The sequence below is a fragment of the Nematocida homosporus genome (genome assembly GCF_024244095.1).
Source record: "Nematocida homosporus strain JUm1504 chromosome Unknown 4523, whole genome shotgun sequence".
NCBI lineage: Eukaryota > Fungi > Microsporidia > Nematocida > Nematocida homosporus.
Window position 1 is genome coordinate 43,908 of NW_026250680.1, and position 18,369 is coordinate 62,276.

The window sequence follows — 18,369 nt, forward strand, 5'->3', positions numbered from 1 at the left end:
CTCTTCTCTACCATCCCAATACCAACCTAACACAACCCAATCACATAGTATACGACTTGTTTAGTAATTACTAATTTAGTCATACTAATCTAGTCATCCAGCGGTTTTAGTATATGATGGGATTGGCCGAGGAAAGATGTCTTACACAGAATACTAATACTTATGTTGGCACGGCCAAGTGGATTTTATTGCCTAGATAGGTTGCGTTGCTTACGCTTTTTAAAGGCACGCTTGGAGGCGAGTTTAGCTGAGGGTATAGTTGATGCACGTTTTCGTGTAGATAGCGGTTCGTTTTGCCGAGATTGTTGGGGTTGTCGAGATTGTTGGGGTTTTGGGGGGTTTTGTGGAGGCGGGGATTCTTGAGAGCCTGGATATATTGCGACAAGGGGATTTTGGTGGTGGTTTAGAACAAATAAACGGAAGTCCTCTATAGTCATTTGCTCAAGAACCTCTTCAAACCTTTTTCGATAGCAAGGCTCTTGCCATAAGTCTCCACAACTGAAAATTAGACAACTCTGTTTGAGATGAGCTTCGACATTATCGTCCTCAGTAAATATATCCAGTGCTTGTTTCTTATAGTCCTTAAACTCTTCGGAAGTAAGGGAGTGAGCTTTCCAACACAAGTATTTGTAATAGGCTCTAATTGTGTGTAAGACAGCAGCCGGACTATATTCTCCGAGGAAGGTAAGATTTATAACAACAGTATCGTCGAAGACATTAATAGCCATTCTAAGTCTGTTGAGTATCTCTGAACTAAACGCCAGCTCGGGGTGTGTAGGATGGTCGAATGGCATTTCTGGTAAATCAGGGAGTGTCATGAAAGATGCGGATGCATGATCATTTAGCCAGGTAACGATTTCCTCAATATTAGCATGCATAGCGAGCCCTGTTGGCGGGAGCCGCATGAGCAGTAGATAGTATCCCAGAATGTGATAATTAGTTGTATTTAAAGTAGCCACTGGATCAATATGGAAGTTCCCAACGAAAGTCGAAATTAGCTTTGATTCACACGTTAAAGGTAGGTGTCTGTCGGGACTACGAACCAGCTTATATTTAATGGCCGGCTTGGGTGTAATGTGCTGTCTGACTATCTTAATTATTAACTTGAATAGATTATCTGTCATGTTTTCAACTCTTATCTTGACTAAAGCTTTATCAACGATTGGAGTAACATAAGAAAGCGCTCTAAACTGTTCAATATACGCACAGCACTGATCGGGGGTGTAGAAAGGACACTTCCAAACACGTGCGAACAGGGTGTATTGCATGGTTGATAATAGGTCATTGGCTGCCTCCCGAAAGAAGCCGTAGGCCGTAGTGATAGCCATTGCTTCTTTAGTGAGATCTGAGCATGTGGTTTTGTATTCTGAAAAGAATAGCATCGTTAGATAGGCAACATTAAGGTCAGCCCCGCGAATAACAACAATGATTTTGCCACACTCAGTAACACGAGCGTCAATAGATGTTTTAGTCCCCGTAGGCCAAGACCGAATAAAGGCGTTGATATTATCTAATACTTGTAGCACATGGGCAACATGCCAGATATAAGTTTTAATGCTGTCAAGATAAGCGTCGGTAACAAGGGCAATACTAACCACAGACACATTTGGTTCTTGGGTTCGAGTGAAAAGACAGGCCTCTAGACCAGAATCGATGCTAGTTCTTTGGAGCACTTTAATCGGGGCAGTTTTAGGGGGGTTGGCGTTGGGTGGGTTAAAATAAGGTGAATTAGTGCTGGCTGGGGGATGAGGGCTGCTCGAGGTAGGGGTGTTTCTTAGTGGTTCTTGGGGAAAATTAGAGCAGGCGGGATCATGTTCTCGGGTGGTTAGGGTACCAGAAGTTTGGACCGGCTGAGTTTTGGAGGGGCCTAGGTATATAAGATTCCTTATTTCGTTGAGTTCCGCGGTTGCGGCCGGCACTGGCGCTGGCACTGGTGGATTGGCTGATTTTGTGAGTGGGTTAATAGATAGCTCCCTTGATAACTGTTGCCAGTGAGATGGGGCGAGTTCGCCATTAACATGCCAATGCTCTCGTTTCGTTGCGAATTCAAGCAGATTATTCAGATTACTGAAGCGTGGTGTTCTGGCAAAGACGAAGTTAACGATGTCAGCCGGCTCAGAAAAGAACATATGGATTGAAACTAGATTAGCAAGAACACTCAAGGCCACATTGTCTGGGGCTGCTTCTTCTTTGGAGGACATATTCTGTTGATATATCTGAACTAAAGCCGAGCCTGGTTGTGGATACGATTTCTTGATGACTTGACAGAACCCATCCACTAGATTATAAACTTCAGCAAGATTGAAATCCTTACTAGGCACTGTGATGGTGAAGCATACGCCTGGAAATTGCTCCCGGATAACGAATGACATGGCACTGATTTCGAGGCTATTATTGGGGTGGCATTGGTAATAATCTGTGTATTTGTGGCTGCAGCAGGAGAATAAATGGTATAATTCGGATAGTGATTGCATAGTCTGGTTTCTGATATCGCTGAGAAAGGGAATATAAAGATCGATTACTGATTTCTCGGATGAAGTTGCGGATGCATTCGGCTGTAGTGCTAGTCGAGGCGGGCTAGACAAGCATTCAGCAGCGGCCGCGTCCGATGAGCACATTATAGGGGGTGGGCCTGGTTGATTTGGTTGGCTGTAGTGGAAGTAGTGGTTTAGAAAATCAATTAGACCGGTTGGCTCGTAGGACGCAACTACTGCTAACCGCATATTCGAGAAACTGAACATGGCATGCCATTTGTTTATGACATCAGTTTCAGTGAGATGAAATTCAGATGTATCGGCCTGAAGGTTTGGATATAATTCCTTTATGGCTTGGGAAACTATCTCTAGTCTAGGTGGAATGACAATAACAGACCGCAAGATCTCAAATGGAACTAGACAATGGGGACTATCTAAGAAAAATTCAACGGTAATGAAATAATTGTTATCGGAAATCTTATAAGCCTGGGCTTTACTTAGAAACTCTTGGTACATCTGGTGGTTGTTTTCGGGCTTTAGCTTGTGTTTGAGAAGTGCTTCTAAAAGATAGCAAAGAGGCACCTCCTTACTCGATAGAGCCAAAGAGGACTTTTTAATGGCAATACTCACATGAGAGATAGAGCTATCTGGATGAACAAGAATAAGATATTTAAGACCATTAGCTAAGGTAGAATAAGAATGGCCAATATGCCGAGACTCTTGGCCACCAGGATCGTGTCTTTGCATTGAGATCCTAAACAGGCCCAAGATAATTAAAAGCAACGGAATTAGATTGTTTGCAGCAATTTGGAACCGTTTAAGCATCATTTGAAAATTAGAACTGAAAAGAAATTCTCCAGATAAGATAGCTCTTATCAATTGACCACAAAAAGAAATTCACAAAACTGCACTGGTATTGTCTTATGTTAAGATTGGGTTGTGTTGGTGTTGGTGTTGTGTTGGTGTTGTAATAAAATGTACAGTAGTGTATTGTAGTGTAATATAGTGTGGTAAAGTGAGATAAGATATGATGAAGTAATTTGAATATTATTCCGGTTAGATTACGTTGAATGCTAACTGTTTATCCACCCAACCCAATACTAACCCAAGTAGACATTAAAGTAGTGTTGCATTTATTAGCAGTAAGGTTATGCCAATTATGATTTGGCCTTCTTGCGTTTAGGCTGGTCTTCCTCTTCATCATCCACAATAAAGCTATTATCATTAGAATCCGCATAATCATCATCATCGCCCTCCTCTTCTTCTTCCTCCTCCTCTTCCTCTTCTTCCTCAGACAAGTCAGAATCATCATTAGTTGAGAACTCTTCATCTTCATCCTCCTCTTCTTCTGTCGTGCTTAAATCAACTGCATCCGAGCCTGGATCTTCTTCTTCATCGGCTGGTTCTCGGGCTGGTTGAAGAATTGCCCAGGCTCCACTTTCATAGAAAGTTACTGGATCTTCCAAAACACTCTTCAACACATTACTCCACTGAATATTCACTTTAGTTTCGGTAAAGCAGATATTCTTAGCATCAAAATAGTCCATTAACCAAGGCACATAGGAAGAAGAAACACCATGAATGTAAACAGGAGCCTTTGTCTTATCTTTAAGCACAAAAACCATATCACACGTAGTTACACCACTAATTCGTCTTTCAAAATTCAAAATCTCGATATCTTTCAAAGGCAAAACAAAGAAAGGATATTCAGTTACATTGATAATGCACTCAGAAGTAGGCTGAATCAGAACACTCTGCCGATGAGGCACTCCATAGAAGCCTTTGGAAAGAGGTTCTTCTAGAATAATCCGGGAGTGCAAAGAAACCTTCTCGGCAAAGGTATGGAAGGCATCGTTCACCTCTTCACGCATACGTTCTTCTTCTTCCTCTTCATAAATCTCAGCATCTTCACCACCCGGTCGGTTTCTAGTCTTGCGCGTATCATGCACGGCATTAACAATGCAATCACGGAAGAATTGAATATCGGTTGTTTTCTTATCTTGAATAGAGATAGGCGAGTTGAGTTTAAAGTAAAGAATAGTAGGAGACTCAGCTGTACCTGGCTGATAGATCATATGCTTGATCTTAGTAAATAAAACATCTACACACTCTCCTGACTTCATATGGTACCTCAGTCCATTCCGGTGTAGTTCAACCGTACTCGCCGCATTCTTCTTAGCACCCGCTCGATGGTCAAAACGAAGATAAACATTCTGGAGGGATTCAACTCGTTCAGAAGAAGTTTGGAGTTCTTCTTGCTCTCCCTCTTCCAAGGCGTCATCATCCGACTCATTCTCGTCCTTCTTAAGATTGTTGATTTCCTTCCAGGCCGTCGTTATGTTCTCTTGTGAGTCTTTGATCACAATTGATAAGAGATTATTAGGGAAAGGCCGATCGGCTGGTGGTGTGTAAAAGGCTAGTTTAAGGTACCCAATGCCATCTTCAGCTGTTTTGGTGATAGTTTTGATAATGCCGATATGAAAAGGTACACTAACGCCAAAAACAGGTACTACTACGGAAGAGACACGTTTATCAATCTTAATAACTGGTGATCCTCTTGGAATTTGGGTTTCTTTTTGATAAGATACAACTTTTTGTACGGTTACATCTTCCTTGTTGTTTGACTGATGATCGTGTCCTTTATAGTAGGCTAACTGCTCTTCAATCAACTCGTCCATCAGTTCTTTTTGATGGTCGTTGATTTCATTAGCTCTTTCAATCTCTTTATCACGATTACGCAACCGCCGTCCTAATTGCGTACGCTTTGTTTGTTCAACCGGCTTATCTAGCACATAGTCCTGAACTGAAGCACTAAATGGAGTCAAAATCTTGGCCCGATTATCATCAATCAAAACAATGTTGTCCAAATGAATAGTAGCTTCTTTAGGCTCTTCCTCCCCACTCGGTTCAATCAACCCTAAAACACTAACAAACTGTACTGAGATGGCAAAAACCATCCCATTCCTAGGCAGCTGATCATCACCCGGTAAACCACCCCCTTCTTCCGGTCTAATTCCAATCGACTGGCCTATCTCAATCCGGCACTTTTTAACAATTTCTTCCTTATCAGCCGGACTAGACACTTTAATACTCTTCGCTACAAACTCCAAAGCCGCCTTTCTTATCTCGCCAAACCTCTTATCTGTTCTTATCTCCTGCACCAGATAATTACTCGTTTGCAAAGCACAATCCAAAACGGCTAAACTCTTCTTATTAGGACCAACCAGTAAAGTCCGTCCTATTAAAGAACAGTACCCTTTATACCCCGCACAAAGATAGTAACTAATTACATCAAAATATAACAACTGTTCCTCATACGGGTTTTTAAACTCGCCTAAACTACTTCTCTCCACATGATAACGGCCACCACTCTGAATAATCGGTTTAAAACACAATTCTAGATAAGATTGATCAATTTCTTTGGGAAGTCTTCTTATCTCCACTTCCAAATCACCTTCAATCTTCTCACTCAACTCCTCATGAATAATTCGATCGTCTGTTTTGATAATCTGCTTAATCTTGCTATCTAAAAGTGAAGATAAACTTACTGCACAAACTCCAGCCTGTCTTAAAGTCTCTATCTGCACAGTATCTTTCTCTAAAAACACTTTCTCAATAGCACTACTAATATCAACTGTTTCCACCACTATCTGCCAATTACTCAGAACATTAGAACTCTCCTCTTGTAAAATACCAATGGGCCGACCTTGACTAGCTGTCTTGATAGCTGCATTGATATCGGCTTGATTACTCCCATCTTTCATACGAATGATAGAACGAATATTAACCACACTTTTTAACTGTTCCAGAATTGCACTCTTCTTAGCACTTGTAATGGCTAACACTTCAGTCGCTTTGATAATCAGAACTGTTTCGGGAAATTCATATCCCAAAAGATAAAGAAACATGGCTGTATTTATGCCATAAGAAAAAGTATCTTCTCTTTTACCCATTGAAATCATCAAACATTCGGCCGTACCTTCCATGGCCAGCAAAACCTTCTCAATCCGATCTTTGAAGACTTTACTCTCTAATTGGACACTTGACATACTTTTAAATAAAAAAGATGCTTAAGAGGTATTAGATTGGTGTTGTGATGGTTTCTGGGGTGGTTATTGGGTTTAGATAGGGTTAGAGTAAGTTAAGTTGGTTGTTGGTTTGTTTTGATATCAAGTTAGATATTATTTACCTTATTTGGAAATATATAAATCATTTCTCTAGTCATTAAATTATCAGATTAGGTTAGATTGGGATTTGGTTAAGATTTGGTTTAGTAAAGAGCTGAAAATAAGAGGAAGTAATGACTAGATAAGGATTGGAGGTATCTTCTAAATTTATTGTTGCCCGATAAGTAAGATAGTCTTTAAGAAGTACATTCAAGAGTTATATTAAGTGAAGTACATCTCATAAATCTCAGAGTTAAAGGGATGAGTATGGGTAAGTAAAGAAAAGTACTGTATTAGATGGTTTAGTTTGGTATTGAGTTAGTACTGAGTTAATCTTTCATGTAAATCACTCTCTAATCCAATCCAATCTCAAATCAAGTTTAGTCTTCTTCTTTACTCTTAATGGATGATTGAGTTAGTACAACCATAAAGACCGATTAAATTAAGCTAGAAACTCTCCCACTACTTCAACCCAACTTCTTATCCCAAACTAACTCAATACTTAACTAACTCAATACTTAACTCAATAAAGCACCATTAATATCCACCTCTTTATTTACCATACTAACTCCATCTGTGTTTATTCAACTTAGTTCAAACTCAACTCAACCTAAACTCAATCCAATCCAAATTCAAACTCAAACTCAATTCAAACTCAACTTAGCTCAATCCAAATCCAAACTCAACTCAATCCAAACTTAAACTTAATCCAAACATAAACTCAATTCATTCGGTATCAGACTGATTATTCAGAATCTCTTCTTCCAATGCCTTTCTTAGTGGCAGCCATTCATAGCGAATACTCTTTAATTCTGCTAGTATTTTAGTGATGGGATAGATATCAATGTCATTTCTAGGATAATTTTGAGAATCTACCAAACGATCACCTATCTCAAAGTTATACTTTTGCTTCAAATCAGTAATTAAACTGTCCATTCGAGCCTCTAACTCTTTAACTCGAGCAATACACTCTTTAATTCGCATGTTTTTTATTTTGACATGATTGAAAGTACTGCTTTGCGTAAGTTTGCGATCTCTTACTTCTTGACTTACCCGAATCGTCCTTTATGCACATTAGTTGATAAGATAGCCCAACATATTGAAAGAAAGTTCTTTAAAGGCGAGATAGTGTTTATTAAGGAAAAAGAACTAACTGGATGCATTGTGGAAAGTACAAAAACCGGCTATCTAGTTGAAATTTATGACGACAACCAGCCAGTGCCCCAAAAAGAAGAAATACCCAAGTCAGCTCTAATGAGAAAAGATAGTGCGACTAAGAATGAAGTTCTTCTCTTTCTTTTGAACTCAACCCGAGATACACCTTTAGGCCGAGTAGTGCTTGGTACTGCAGTACAGGATTTAGGTCTATTCATGGGCCAGACTGTAACAGGATCAGCCGTAAGACAAATTATGAAGCCAGATGATATGTTAGAAGGAGCCGAAGCCCGTAAATGGCAATTCAACTTATCTTCTGATAAAAAAGATAAGGAATTAGCTGCTATTGAGTTACAAAGACAGGAAGCTCAGAAATCAGCTATCTTAGAAGTACCTCGAACTATTTGGACTTTACCTGATGCTGATTTCTGGCTGAATCAAAGAGTATTAGCTGTTTATGGTCAGATTAGTACATTTAGTGCCTTCTTTAAGACTGAACCCTTATCTTTGGATGATTTTATTACGGCTTTGTTTAAGAAGGAGCCAAAAGATACGGCTATGATAGATATGTGTACGAAGTTTTTGAAAGCAGTTGGGCATGAACGGCGTAAATCTGGTAAGGAAGGATTGAGAGATATCATTCAAATTGCAACCGAAGTTGTTTATCATAATCCTAGTACTCAATCAATTGTAGCCCGGATTAAGGCTGATAGTAGTGTTAGTAGTGGTGGTGTTAGTAATAGTGATGTTGCGACAGGTAGTAATAGTGCAAGTAGTAGTGGTGCTACAGCAAGTAATAATGCTACAGCTGGTAGTACTGGTGGGTTTACGCGTATTCAATGGTTTGCTGGTGATGCTTCGGCAAAGACTTGGCTGTCTTATATGAAGAGTTTTGTTTATGATATTATCAATGCTTATGGAATCAAAATCAAAACATTGGAGTTTTTGCCTGGGGGTGGTGGTGTACAAAATGAGTTGTCTCAATTGGCTGATCGTTTGCTAATCTTATCTTTTCTTTTGGAAATATGTATGCTTGGCTTGCGCTTCCGGGCATACTTTGATGCGGCAGTGGATGAGTTTAAGGAGAAGGAAAAGGAACGGGCTGGTTTGTTGCAGGAATTGCGGCGGTTGAAGGGTGAATTGCTACTGGGTCGACAGACTGATCAGGATAATACTGCTCTTAATGAGGCTGAACAGGCCTTGGCCGTACTAAATAATGAGTATAAACCAGAACTATTACGGGCTTCAATTGGGTTCTATTTAGATATTCACTTCTTTATGATAGATAAGCGATTGTTGTACATTTACCATGAAGAGGTTTATATGATTCGGGAGGAGCATTGGAATGACTTGTTTACTGTCCTGGGCACGGATAAGAAGAAAGACGGAGTAATCCTAGATACTATGAAGAAGTACCTCCGCCTGGTTTGATCGAAATAAATGCAGATATAGTTATTTTGGTTTTGTTGTTTATCTAATTATATACTGGATTGGGTAGTAGATCTGTTTTATCTAAAACTCATGCTAATTTGTTATTTTCCTTTTTGGGTAATAAAATACTGACCTCATCCTAACCTCATCCTAACCCAATCCCAACCTCACCCTAACCCAATCCCAACCCCACCCTAACCTAATACTAACACACATCTTAATATACTACCAACCAAACCTTGATTAAACCTATAAACTCAGTGGCTGCTTCTTAAAACACTGCTAAAACACGCTCTAAACAGAACTAAAACCAGATCGGTGGAGTACTTTAGCCAAATCGGAAAATATTTATATCTATAGTATGGCCATAGTTGACGTGCGAGATAAATTAGTTGAAATATTAGGTAGCAGCCAGATTGTCGCTGTGGTTGCTGGTTATTGTAAGTTTTGTACCATGTTGCGTGAAGCTCTGGCAATTGCAGAGAAGGCTGATTCTTCTCTTAGTGTCTCTTACATTACTGAGTCACATCCGCTTTATAAGGCTTTTAGAGATACGGCTTATACTGTTTTTGACCAGTATAAAACAGTTCCTCTAGTATTTATTCAGGGTCGGTTCCTTGGTGGTTATAGTAATTTTGATGCGATTTCAAAGCGATTGAATGAGTATGTGTCTATGCCAATGCTTAGTAAGTCATTACGGCTGACTAAGGAGGGCAAAATGCTTTGATAATAAAGAGGAGTTAAATTACGTATTGTGATGGAATGTGGTGAAATGAAGTAAGTTGTTAGTCTAATAGTTGTTGGTCTTTATTGGGTTAATGCGTGTGCTTAGCTGGGCGGGAGAGGGCGTCGTGAAGGATGTCGAGTGAAATGGCGGAAATGGTTGTGTCATCAGAGGAGGCACAGAGGACTAGTTCTTTGAGGAGAGGTTGGATAGAAAGAGAGCCTAGGCGTTGGTGCTTGATTTCTTGGAGAATGTAAGTTATGGCTTCGCGCTGAAAGCGGGAGTAGGCGGTGCGCTTGGTTCGGATTTGAATATTGTACTGGGAGAGAATGGTTTGGAGCCATTGAATAGATTCTTTGCTAAGGTCTTTGCGGGCATGAATAAGTGTGCAGAGTGTGCGTGTAATGGTAAGATAGAGAGCGAATAACTGGTTATCTAAGGCATGGAACCAGGTTTCAACTAGTAGACGGTAAAGGTCCAGTAAGTATGATTTTGAGATAGTTAATGAGATGTTTTCTAAGAAACCGATATACTCGCACATTTCGGTCTCTTCTTCTCTAATTGCTTTGGTATAGTTGTGATTATCAGAGAGGGCCCGAAGAATATTGCGGTTGCGAGTTGGTGTTTGATTAGGTTGAGTTGGGGTTTGATTAGGTTGAGTTGGTGTTTGGTTTGTTTGATTAGGTTGATTAGGTTGATTGTTGGGTAGGCCGAGGATTTCGCGGGAGGCCCAAACTAGCTGAGTTTCGGCATTGGGTTTGGCTTCTATTTGAAAGATTGCTTGGAGGGTTTTCTTGGCTTCGGCCCAACAAGTAGGTACAGTTCGTTTTTGGGACTGGAACATGATAAGGACTGAAATGGCTTTCCGATGAATAGTTTGGGCTAGAGGCGAACCGATTAGTTCTTTGGAAAGGGCATTCATAATGTGCATGGCAAAGTATGAGGAGAGTTTAGGTGTGGAGACAATAAAGAGGCGTAGCCATTTAAGCTGAGTATCTACTCGAACGGTGGCAGTACAGGAAGACCCTGTTTCATCTAGGGCACTAATGGCTTCGTACTCAAGAAAAGTAAGTGTTTGGCCGGTATTAGGACAGTTTTGGGCGAGTAGTGAAGTAATTCCAAGGAAGTAGGCCTTTTTGTCCTCTGGTGTAGCGGATTTATCAATGGCTCGGTACGTGATTTTGAGCATTTGCATTAAGGCTTCTAAGGGTGAGCTTGGTTGGACGGATAGAGTGCAGATGTCACAGACAGTTAAAAAGAAGTGTTTCTTATAGATAGGGTCATTAATACAAGGAATGCCGTTGCGTAGGGCATAAATAACTGTTACTTCCATTTCTGGGTCTCTGGAAAACCGAACCAGGATCTTAGTGAATAGAACCCAAAGAGGATAGAATCCTGAAGCTTTCTTGAGTTCACTGAAGTTTTCAAAAACTAAGGCTGAGATAGCTAGTAAGATTCCTTTGGTACTTTCTAGCGATCTTTGGTAGGACTCTTTTTCGGCCGTTTCATAGCTTTCTATCGCACAGGCACCGAGATTCTGGCATGGACACTGATCATTATTGAGTTCGGTCTCTTCAGCCTCCTCGCTTGTAGGATCCTCATACTCACCCGTGTATATTTCGCGGTCTTTGGTGTAGACGGCGGCTCCTAGCACTCGTCTTAGGAAGACTTGGACTAAGGGCGCCCATTCCAAATGGCCGTGCTTCTTACAGAGATAGATTGACTCAAACAATTGGACAATGGCTGAGTCGCGCACATCATCACGGCCATCGTAAATAACTGAGCATAACAAACACATAACGGCATGCCAAACATCTTTTCTCACTTTAGCTGTGATCTTTTTGGTCAGTACAAACTCGGTTAGTTCTCGGATGCATTGAAGCGCCCGAAATGAGATGTTGTTGTCCTTTTTAGTGAGACAGCAGATACCCAGAATCTGTACTGTAGTTACTAGTGTTTCTTCTGGAAGGGCATAAAGCAAACGATCGGTCACTACTTGTATAATATCAAAAACCATACCAGATAAAAGCGGCGACTGCATGGAAGCGATCAAAATATCATAAATACATGTCCAGGCCTGGTAAAGCGTTTCGCCTGAGGACCTTACCCCAATTGATAAGGAATTCAAAACTTCTTGCCGAATCGGATGGGCATGCTCATTATTGTAATCGGCCATAAATACATGCATAATGTGTGATAGTACAATCTTATGCATGGTTGCTGACCGCTTCTCGGAAAAGTAAGCACTAAAGAAGGATGCAATTAAGGCCACACTACTATCAATATTATCAAGCATTTGTTGGTTTTGAAAAACATGTTCAATCAAGATAGTAAACTCTTTCTTTAAACAATCACCTCGACCGGCTAAAGATAAAAACAAGTCCGCATATTTCTCTGGCGCCAATGCCTCTGACTTACCCGCCCCCTCAATCGCTCTTTGCAAGTCCACGTCTTGAAAGGCAGTTAGTAGACCCATAAGTTCTTCCCAACTACCCAGCTCAGGATGAGTCTTTTGAACAGTGGCTGTTAACAGGAAGAATGCGGGCCAAACGGTAACTTTCTCTTTATGCTCATCGGTTAAGTTAGCCAGTAGACTGTAAAACACCGCTGGATTCTTCTGGGCCATCTGGTACCCTTCTAACAATAAAGTGTTCATCACTGTAAGACTCTTTTGAGTGGCCATTTGAATAAGAATAGCTAGACTCTTCTTCAGTTCAATTGCAACCACCTCTTCTTCTTTGATCTGCGGCAGTTCAACTAGTTTCTGTAGGAACCGAATGAAATAGGGAATGAATAGGGAAATGATTTGAGTTTGTTCATCTTTCTTATCACTGCACTGGCTAATAGCTGTTGCCGCTCTAACTATATGAAAGAATGCTAAGGAGACCATATGCTTACTATCTTCTGGAATTTCAGTCCGAGCCATTTGATCAAGATAAAACATATTAATCGGTGTGATACTAGTTACATCAATTGTCTGACTTGGTGCAAACATTATATCTGCTAGTTCAGCACTACTAGATAGGGATAAAAAGGCTACTCTAGTAGGCAGTTTATAAACAAACTCTTCTCGTAACACAATTAGTCCTGACGGTACTTTAGCTCGTAAGACCGATAAGAGCAAAGAAACTATCTCGCCATCATCAGATACAATATTCTTGATAATCTGTAAAAACAACTGTAAAGATACTGAAACAATCTGCAACCTCGTCTGCTCCAATTTCGGCACTAAAAAGTCCACCATTAATCCGACCATATCTGCTAACGCCTTCTGCTGGAATCCAGCTGCACCATCTGATACACAGGTATAGAGCAGCTCAAATCCAAACAGATTGTTCTTCTTCGCACAATCAATGGCTATCTCCAAAATCTCCTTACAGTCCTGAACAGCTATTTCCCGTGCCTGGCCTTGTAGAATACTCGGCCGTTCAAATACGTTAGCTACTAAATGGAAAATAATCACCTTAGTCGTACTAATCAACTGATTACGCGATGTCTCAACTAACAAAATTCCAATTTTGAACAAATGCATTAGGTTTCTACCTCGGACTAGCACTGGATTTTGAACTAAAGGCAAAAGCATCTGTAAAACCCGCAAGCGCACTTCAGGATAGTTCTCAATGTTCTTTTCAAATCCCTCCAGAATATGAGGAATGAATTCTGAACTTATAGCACTCCAAGTTATCATCTTATGAATCACAGCTAAACAAGGTAAGAACGAACGGTTCTTCACTCCTAGTTCCTGTAATGCTCTAATAAACGGCATTCCTATCTGGTGGTGATTGTGCACATATTCTGGAAACTTCTCTTCTTCCATCTGATAATTCATAATCGCGGCCATAGCTTCCTCGGCCTCTTTTTTCAGTACACTTCCCTTTGGCACCTTTTCCCGCAACAGCATGTCAAGTGCCTCTTTCATCTCTGGTCGCATACAATGCAAATATTATGCAAACATAAGACTATTAAAATCGGGCGATCAATAGTGATAGCAGACTCTTAGACGGCTGAAATACTTCAACCCATAAATATATCCCCAATCATATCACGGCTTACTATCTAGACTTTATCTCACTGACTCTTTATTATACCACTAGTTCAATCCAAACCAATTCAATTTCACTAATTCAATTTCAAATTAAATCAACCCACACTATCTTCTGTTTATGTTAGGTTACGTTTTGATTAAGTTATGCTTTGGTTCGGGTGGATTGAGTTATGTTTTGATTGGTGTTGATTGAGTTATGTTGTTGGCTTGTGTAATTTAATGTAGTTATGTTGTGATGCTGTTCTATCAACTGATATTAAACACACTACTAACACAAACATGTTCTAAAGTAACACAACACAATATAACAAATCAATGGTTTTATTCGCGCCAGGCATACTTACAGGCAACACAAGTATTAAAGATGGTCATCGGCTCATCTGCACTTCTGGTTTGCATCTGATAGAAGTAGGCTTTGCCTTCCGAACATTGCGGACATATAACAGCTCGCTCCGGCAGTTCTCGAGGTTTAACAGCCATTTCTTCAGATCGTGGTGTTAATGGAACTTTGACCCGATAGATCCCCTTGATTTCCTGATGGTACTTGCACTCATCACAAGTAAACCGAGTATTCCCATTGCATATCTCAATGCTTAATGAATTGAAGCAACGATTACAGAATGCCATTTTCTGCTGATTTTTCGAAAATTGTCTCTAATAGGGTAGTAAACAACCTCACTACATTCTTGCCACTCTTAGCCGAAGTATGCACAATCGGAATTACCCGACTTTCCTTTGACTTACTCACTCCTAAATTTTGACTTACCTTCAACTTATTGATTTCCGTAATAAAATCAAAACCAACTGCTTGTTCAACTGGAAAAACAGATACATCCACTGTCTTATCTAACTCTTCCCCAACTAAATCCGATTTATTAGCTGCACAAATAAACGAACTATTAGCTAAGGTTGGATGACTTACTGTAGCCTCTAAAACAGCCATATAATCCGTACTTCCCCCATTATCATAAACAAAAATCACACCATCAGCCCCTGCATAGTACGTATCCCAATACGCCCGAATTGAACTTTGTCCGCCCATATCTAAGATCTCTAAAATACACTCTTCACCCTTAATTTTAACATGTTTCGTGATAATTTGATAGCCAAAAGTCGGCGAAATATGTGAAATCTCTTCTCCCAGATAAGCACGCAAAAGAGTAGTCTTCCCAGCATTGTCTAGACCAAGAATAATCACCTTAATACGCCTCTCCTGCTTAAGAATCCTCTTAACAAGCACTGTCAGATTCATACAATTTTATAATTTCTTTGCTTTTTCCAACCATGAAGACTCTTAGTGCCCAAAGTTCTTCTCTTTATATCAAATTGGCCTTTTTGATAAGAAAAGGTCATACATCTGTAATTACAGGGGCTGGTATATCTACATCAGGAGGTATCCCTGATTTTAGGTCTAGTACAGGTATATTTAAAGATATCAAAAACAAACATGGTTATAATGGTGAACAGATTTTCACTTTTGGCGTCGTTCATTCTTGTGATAAGGCTTTCCAAATCTTCATTCAACTAATCTGCAGTCTCAAAGATAAAGTCGAACAGGTCCAACCCACCCCTACCCATCGGATGCTAGCTTATATTCAGAAGAGATACAAATTCAGTCTTTATACTCAAAACATCGATGGTATTGAAAAGAAAGCCGGCATTGAAAAAGACCTTATCTATCTTCATGGCAATTTAGAAACTCTTATCTGCTCACATTGTCATCATCATGTTGAGTACACTTTGGATCAAAATCAACTCTTACAATCAAAAACAATCATTGAATGTCCCAACTGTATTCAGCGCAAGACCGAACGACAGAAACTGAACAAAAGACCTACGCCTATTGGTAAACTTATGCCTAATATTGTCCTTTATGGTGATAAGACTGAAGAAATGTCCTTACTTAAACGAGTGCATTACGACCAACAGACCGATGTCTTACTGGTAATGGGAACTAGTTTAAAGGTTTATGGAGTCAAAAATCTTGTGAAAGAGATAAGCCGACAGGCCTCTAAAAACAATGGAGTTAAGGTTTATATCGGTCGAGAAGCACCTCCTAAGATTATGCAGCCCTTTTTTGATTATTGGATTGAAGGTGATTGCGATACGTTTTCATCAGTCTTACTAGAAACTCTGCAGGGCAAACACTTGCTTAAAGAGTTACAGAAAGCATCACAAAACAGATATGAAGAATTACTAGCTTCTTTCCGTCGCTTATCTTTAGATACATCGTTTAGAACTAATCATACCAAGTAAATTTTTATGTACAACTTGCGATTCACAGCCTCTACGTTGAAACTCTTGCTTGATTTTAAGCAATCTAGTGCTCTTTACCCTTCTAGTGAGCTTATGCTTCTTTTTGCTGATCTTTTGGTTGTTTCTGAGCAAATAGAGATTGAAAGGTTTCTGGCCTTACATGCCTATGAGTATTTCTATGCTGGGAAGCGTTTGCGTCCTTCTCTAGTTGATTTCCAGGCCTGGGTGCATATTTGGACTGAAACAACTGATCCACAAATTATTAAGGTAGAAATAGTAGATTCAGCTGGTTTATCCCTTTGGAGTGCTTATGTAATAGCTGTAGCAAGAGAAGTCTTGGAGCGGAAGAGTCTTTCTTATCGGTTTCGTTTGAAATTCCCTAAGTATCTGAAAAGTGAGTGGCTTAAATCGACTGACTCAACTGGCTTGAAGACAAAATCTAGTTCTAAGCACTTGTCTGTACTGATTGCAGCTGATTTAGTTGGAGCAGAAGAAGAAGTTGCTGATAAGGATGAAAGTGAGACTAGTTTGGAAATTAAACCGAAAAAAGATAGTGCCGGCTTACTGGCCTTTGCTCAGAAACGAGCAGCTACTGTTTTAGAGACTAGTAGTAAGAAAGTTCGATTCTTGCCGCCCGGTCGTATGTATAAGCACCAGAAGACTTTCCGGGTTGGTGCTGATGTATCTACTCCTGTTCGGATGGTCTTCTATAAACATCATGGCCAAGTACGACCCTCTTACTATGGAGTGAAGAAGATGGGGCCGGTCTTTCCTAGAACGAGATGTTCAGTAAAGAAGATCTTGCCGGATGAGGAGTATCTCTATGATTCGGATGAAGAATGGGTAGAAGGTGATGGTGAAAGTATTGGGGAAGAGTCGTTTGAAAGTGATGAGGATGAAGATGAAGATGCTGGCTGGATTGAACCGGATAATACTAATGAAGCTTTATTTCGACGTGGCCAACTACCACGGATTGACTATCCTGTTTGTCAAGAGTATCCCTTGGATGAAGCTTGTGCCGACTAATTAGTATTGAGTTGAGTTGGGTTTGGTTTAGTTGGTATTGAGTTGTGTTTAGTTTAGTTATTGTGTTGAGTTGAATTGGGTTGTGTTTAGTTATTGAGTTGTGTTTAGTTTGGTTGTTGAGTTGCTATCTTATTGAGTTGGTATCTTATCTAGTAATGGATGTAGTAAGAAATAAACATTGTAGTTTTCATGTTAGATTGTTTTGGGTTAGATTGGCTGGGGTTGGGTGTTTGCTTTGCTTGGGATTGAGTGGGATATTGGCTGTAATCTGGCTTGGCTTAAATCATTCTAGGCTTGGGATAATAGTAGTCTGGAAACTCATGCTTTGATAGCGATTAAAAAAGATATAAATTCAACCTAAAGCTATCTCTATCTACAAAAGAACGAATGAAGTACTGGAAGCATTTCAAGTCTATGTTGAAAAAGATTGGAGTCTTATCTGTGGTAGTAGAGAAACAAAAACTAGCACATGGTAAACCTCGATGCTCATCTAGATTGTCCTTGGAAAGTTTAGATAACCTGGAGTATATCGAGGCATCCACAAAAAAAGAAGACCATCTTGCGGGATTGTCTGGGTCTGACCGGCCTGTAGGGGCACTTTGGGCGGATGATACGCCTATTTCGATAGTGTTTCAACGAATAGAGCAAGCATTTTATACTGATGCGGAAAGAATAGAGTGCTTTAAAAAGCATGCTTCACCTGATATTATCAAATGGTGGATTGGCCTTTGTATTAAGCCTAGTAGCTGGGAGAGCTTTAAAACCTGGCTGACTGAGGATCTTGATAGTCTGCAAGAGATTCGGGCTAAACAAAAGGCCGACTTGAAACCGGAAGACTCTAATCAAGGCTTTGCTGAGCGCCAACGCTATCTTTGATGGGAATATCCGCCTTTTAGGTATTAAATCGAAGTAGAGCATTTTTACTTGGCCAGTCCTTATCAAAGTTGTTACTTTTGGACTGGGATTAGTATTAAGTTGGTTGGTATCATAATGGGCTGGTCTTGAGTTAGTATTGGAATCAACGAGTTACGATTTAATCCACTTGTGTGGCTATCAAATAAATGTGAAGGTTTAGTACTAGGTTTGTGTGTC

The 18,369-nt window shown here is 40.1% G+C and overlaps 11 protein-coding genes across 11 annotated transcripts; 5 read left to right on the top strand and 6 right to left on the bottom strand.

Annotated features, from left to right (window-relative positions):
- Positions 1 to 185: 185 nt before the first annotated feature.
- Positions 186 to 3,302, bottom strand: NEHOM01_1005 (uncharacterized protein; the record flags this gene model as incomplete). Its single annotated transcript, XM_051489883.1, has 1 exon — positions 186 to 3,302. One exon carries the CDS (start codon positions 3,300 to 3,302, stop codon positions 186 to 188), a length of 3,117 nt encoding a protein of 1,038 aa, XP_051345843.1.
- A 329-nt stretch (positions 3,303 to 3,631) lies between these two features.
- Positions 3,632 to 6,523, bottom strand: NEHOM01_1006 (uncharacterized protein; the record flags this gene model as incomplete). Its single annotated transcript, XM_051489884.1, has 1 exon — positions 3,632 to 6,523. One exon carries the CDS (start codon positions 6,521 to 6,523, stop codon positions 3,632 to 3,634), a length of 2,892 nt encoding a protein of 963 aa, XP_051345844.1.
- Positions 6,524 to 7,366: 843 nt separating this feature from the next.
- NEHOM01_0988 (uncharacterized protein) lies at positions 7,367 to 7,624 on the bottom strand (the record flags this gene model as incomplete). The annotated part of the gene is made up of 1 exon (XM_051489866.1): positions 7,367 to 7,624. One exon carries the CDS (start codon positions 7,622 to 7,624, stop codon positions 7,367 to 7,369), a length of 258 nt encoding a protein of 85 aa, XP_051345826.1.
- A 15-nt stretch (positions 7,625 to 7,639) lies between these two features.
- NEHOM01_1007 (uncharacterized protein) lies at positions 7,640 to 9,226 on the top strand (the record flags this gene model as incomplete). Its single annotated transcript, XM_051489885.1, has 1 exon — positions 7,640 to 9,226. One exon carries the CDS (start codon positions 7,640 to 7,642, stop codon positions 9,224 to 9,226), a length of 1,587 nt encoding a protein of 528 aa, XP_051345845.1.
- A 361-nt stretch (positions 9,227 to 9,587) lies between these two features.
- NEHOM01_1008 (glutaredoxin 3) lies at positions 9,588 to 9,953 on the top strand (the record flags this gene model as incomplete). The annotated part of the gene is made up of 1 exon (XM_051489886.1): positions 9,588 to 9,953. The coding sequence occupies one exon, from the start codon at positions 9,588 to 9,590 to the stop codon at positions 9,951 to 9,953; it is 366 nt and encodes a 121-aa protein (XP_051345846.1).
- Positions 9,954 to 10,041: 88 nt separating this feature from the next.
- NEHOM01_1009 (uncharacterized protein) lies at positions 10,042 to 13,881 on the bottom strand (the record flags this gene model as incomplete). The annotated part of the gene is made up of 1 exon (XM_051489887.1): positions 10,042 to 13,881. One exon carries the CDS (start codon positions 13,879 to 13,881, stop codon positions 10,042 to 10,044), a length of 3,840 nt encoding a protein of 1,279 aa, XP_051345847.1.
- A 435-nt stretch (positions 13,882 to 14,316) lies between these two features.
- NEHOM01_1010 (DNA-directed RNA polymerase III subunit RPC11) lies at positions 14,317 to 14,622 on the bottom strand (the record flags this gene model as incomplete). Its single annotated transcript, XM_051489888.1, has 1 exon — positions 14,317 to 14,622. One exon carries the CDS (start codon positions 14,620 to 14,622, stop codon positions 14,317 to 14,319), a length of 306 nt encoding a protein of 101 aa, XP_051345848.1.
- Positions 14,609 to 15,247, bottom strand: NEHOM01_1011 (ADP-ribosylation factor-like protein 2; the record flags this gene model as incomplete). The annotated part of the gene is made up of 1 exon (XM_051489889.1): positions 14,609 to 15,247. One exon carries the CDS (start codon positions 15,245 to 15,247, stop codon positions 14,609 to 14,611), a length of 639 nt encoding a protein of 212 aa, XP_051345849.1.
- Positions 15,248 to 15,279: 32 nt separating this feature from the next.
- Positions 15,280 to 16,251, top strand: NEHOM01_1012 (NAD+-dependent protein deacetylase SIR2; the record flags this gene model as incomplete). The annotated part of the gene is made up of 1 exon (XM_051489890.1): positions 15,280 to 16,251. One exon carries the CDS (start codon positions 15,280 to 15,282, stop codon positions 16,249 to 16,251), a length of 972 nt encoding a protein of 323 aa, XP_051345850.1.
- A 6-nt stretch (positions 16,252 to 16,257) lies between these two features.
- Positions 16,258 to 17,277, top strand: NEHOM01_1013 (uncharacterized protein; the record flags this gene model as incomplete). The annotated part of the gene is made up of 1 exon (XM_051489891.1): positions 16,258 to 17,277. One exon carries the CDS (start codon positions 16,258 to 16,260, stop codon positions 17,275 to 17,277), a length of 1,020 nt encoding a protein of 339 aa, XP_051345851.1.
- Positions 17,278 to 17,664: 387 nt separating this feature from the next.
- NEHOM01_1014 (uncharacterized protein) lies at positions 17,665 to 18,153 on the top strand (the record flags this gene model as incomplete). Its single annotated transcript, XM_051489892.1, has 1 exon — positions 17,665 to 18,153. One exon carries the CDS (start codon positions 17,665 to 17,667, stop codon positions 18,151 to 18,153), a length of 489 nt encoding a protein of 162 aa, XP_051345852.1.
- Between the last annotated feature and the right edge of the window lie 216 nt (positions 18,154 to 18,369).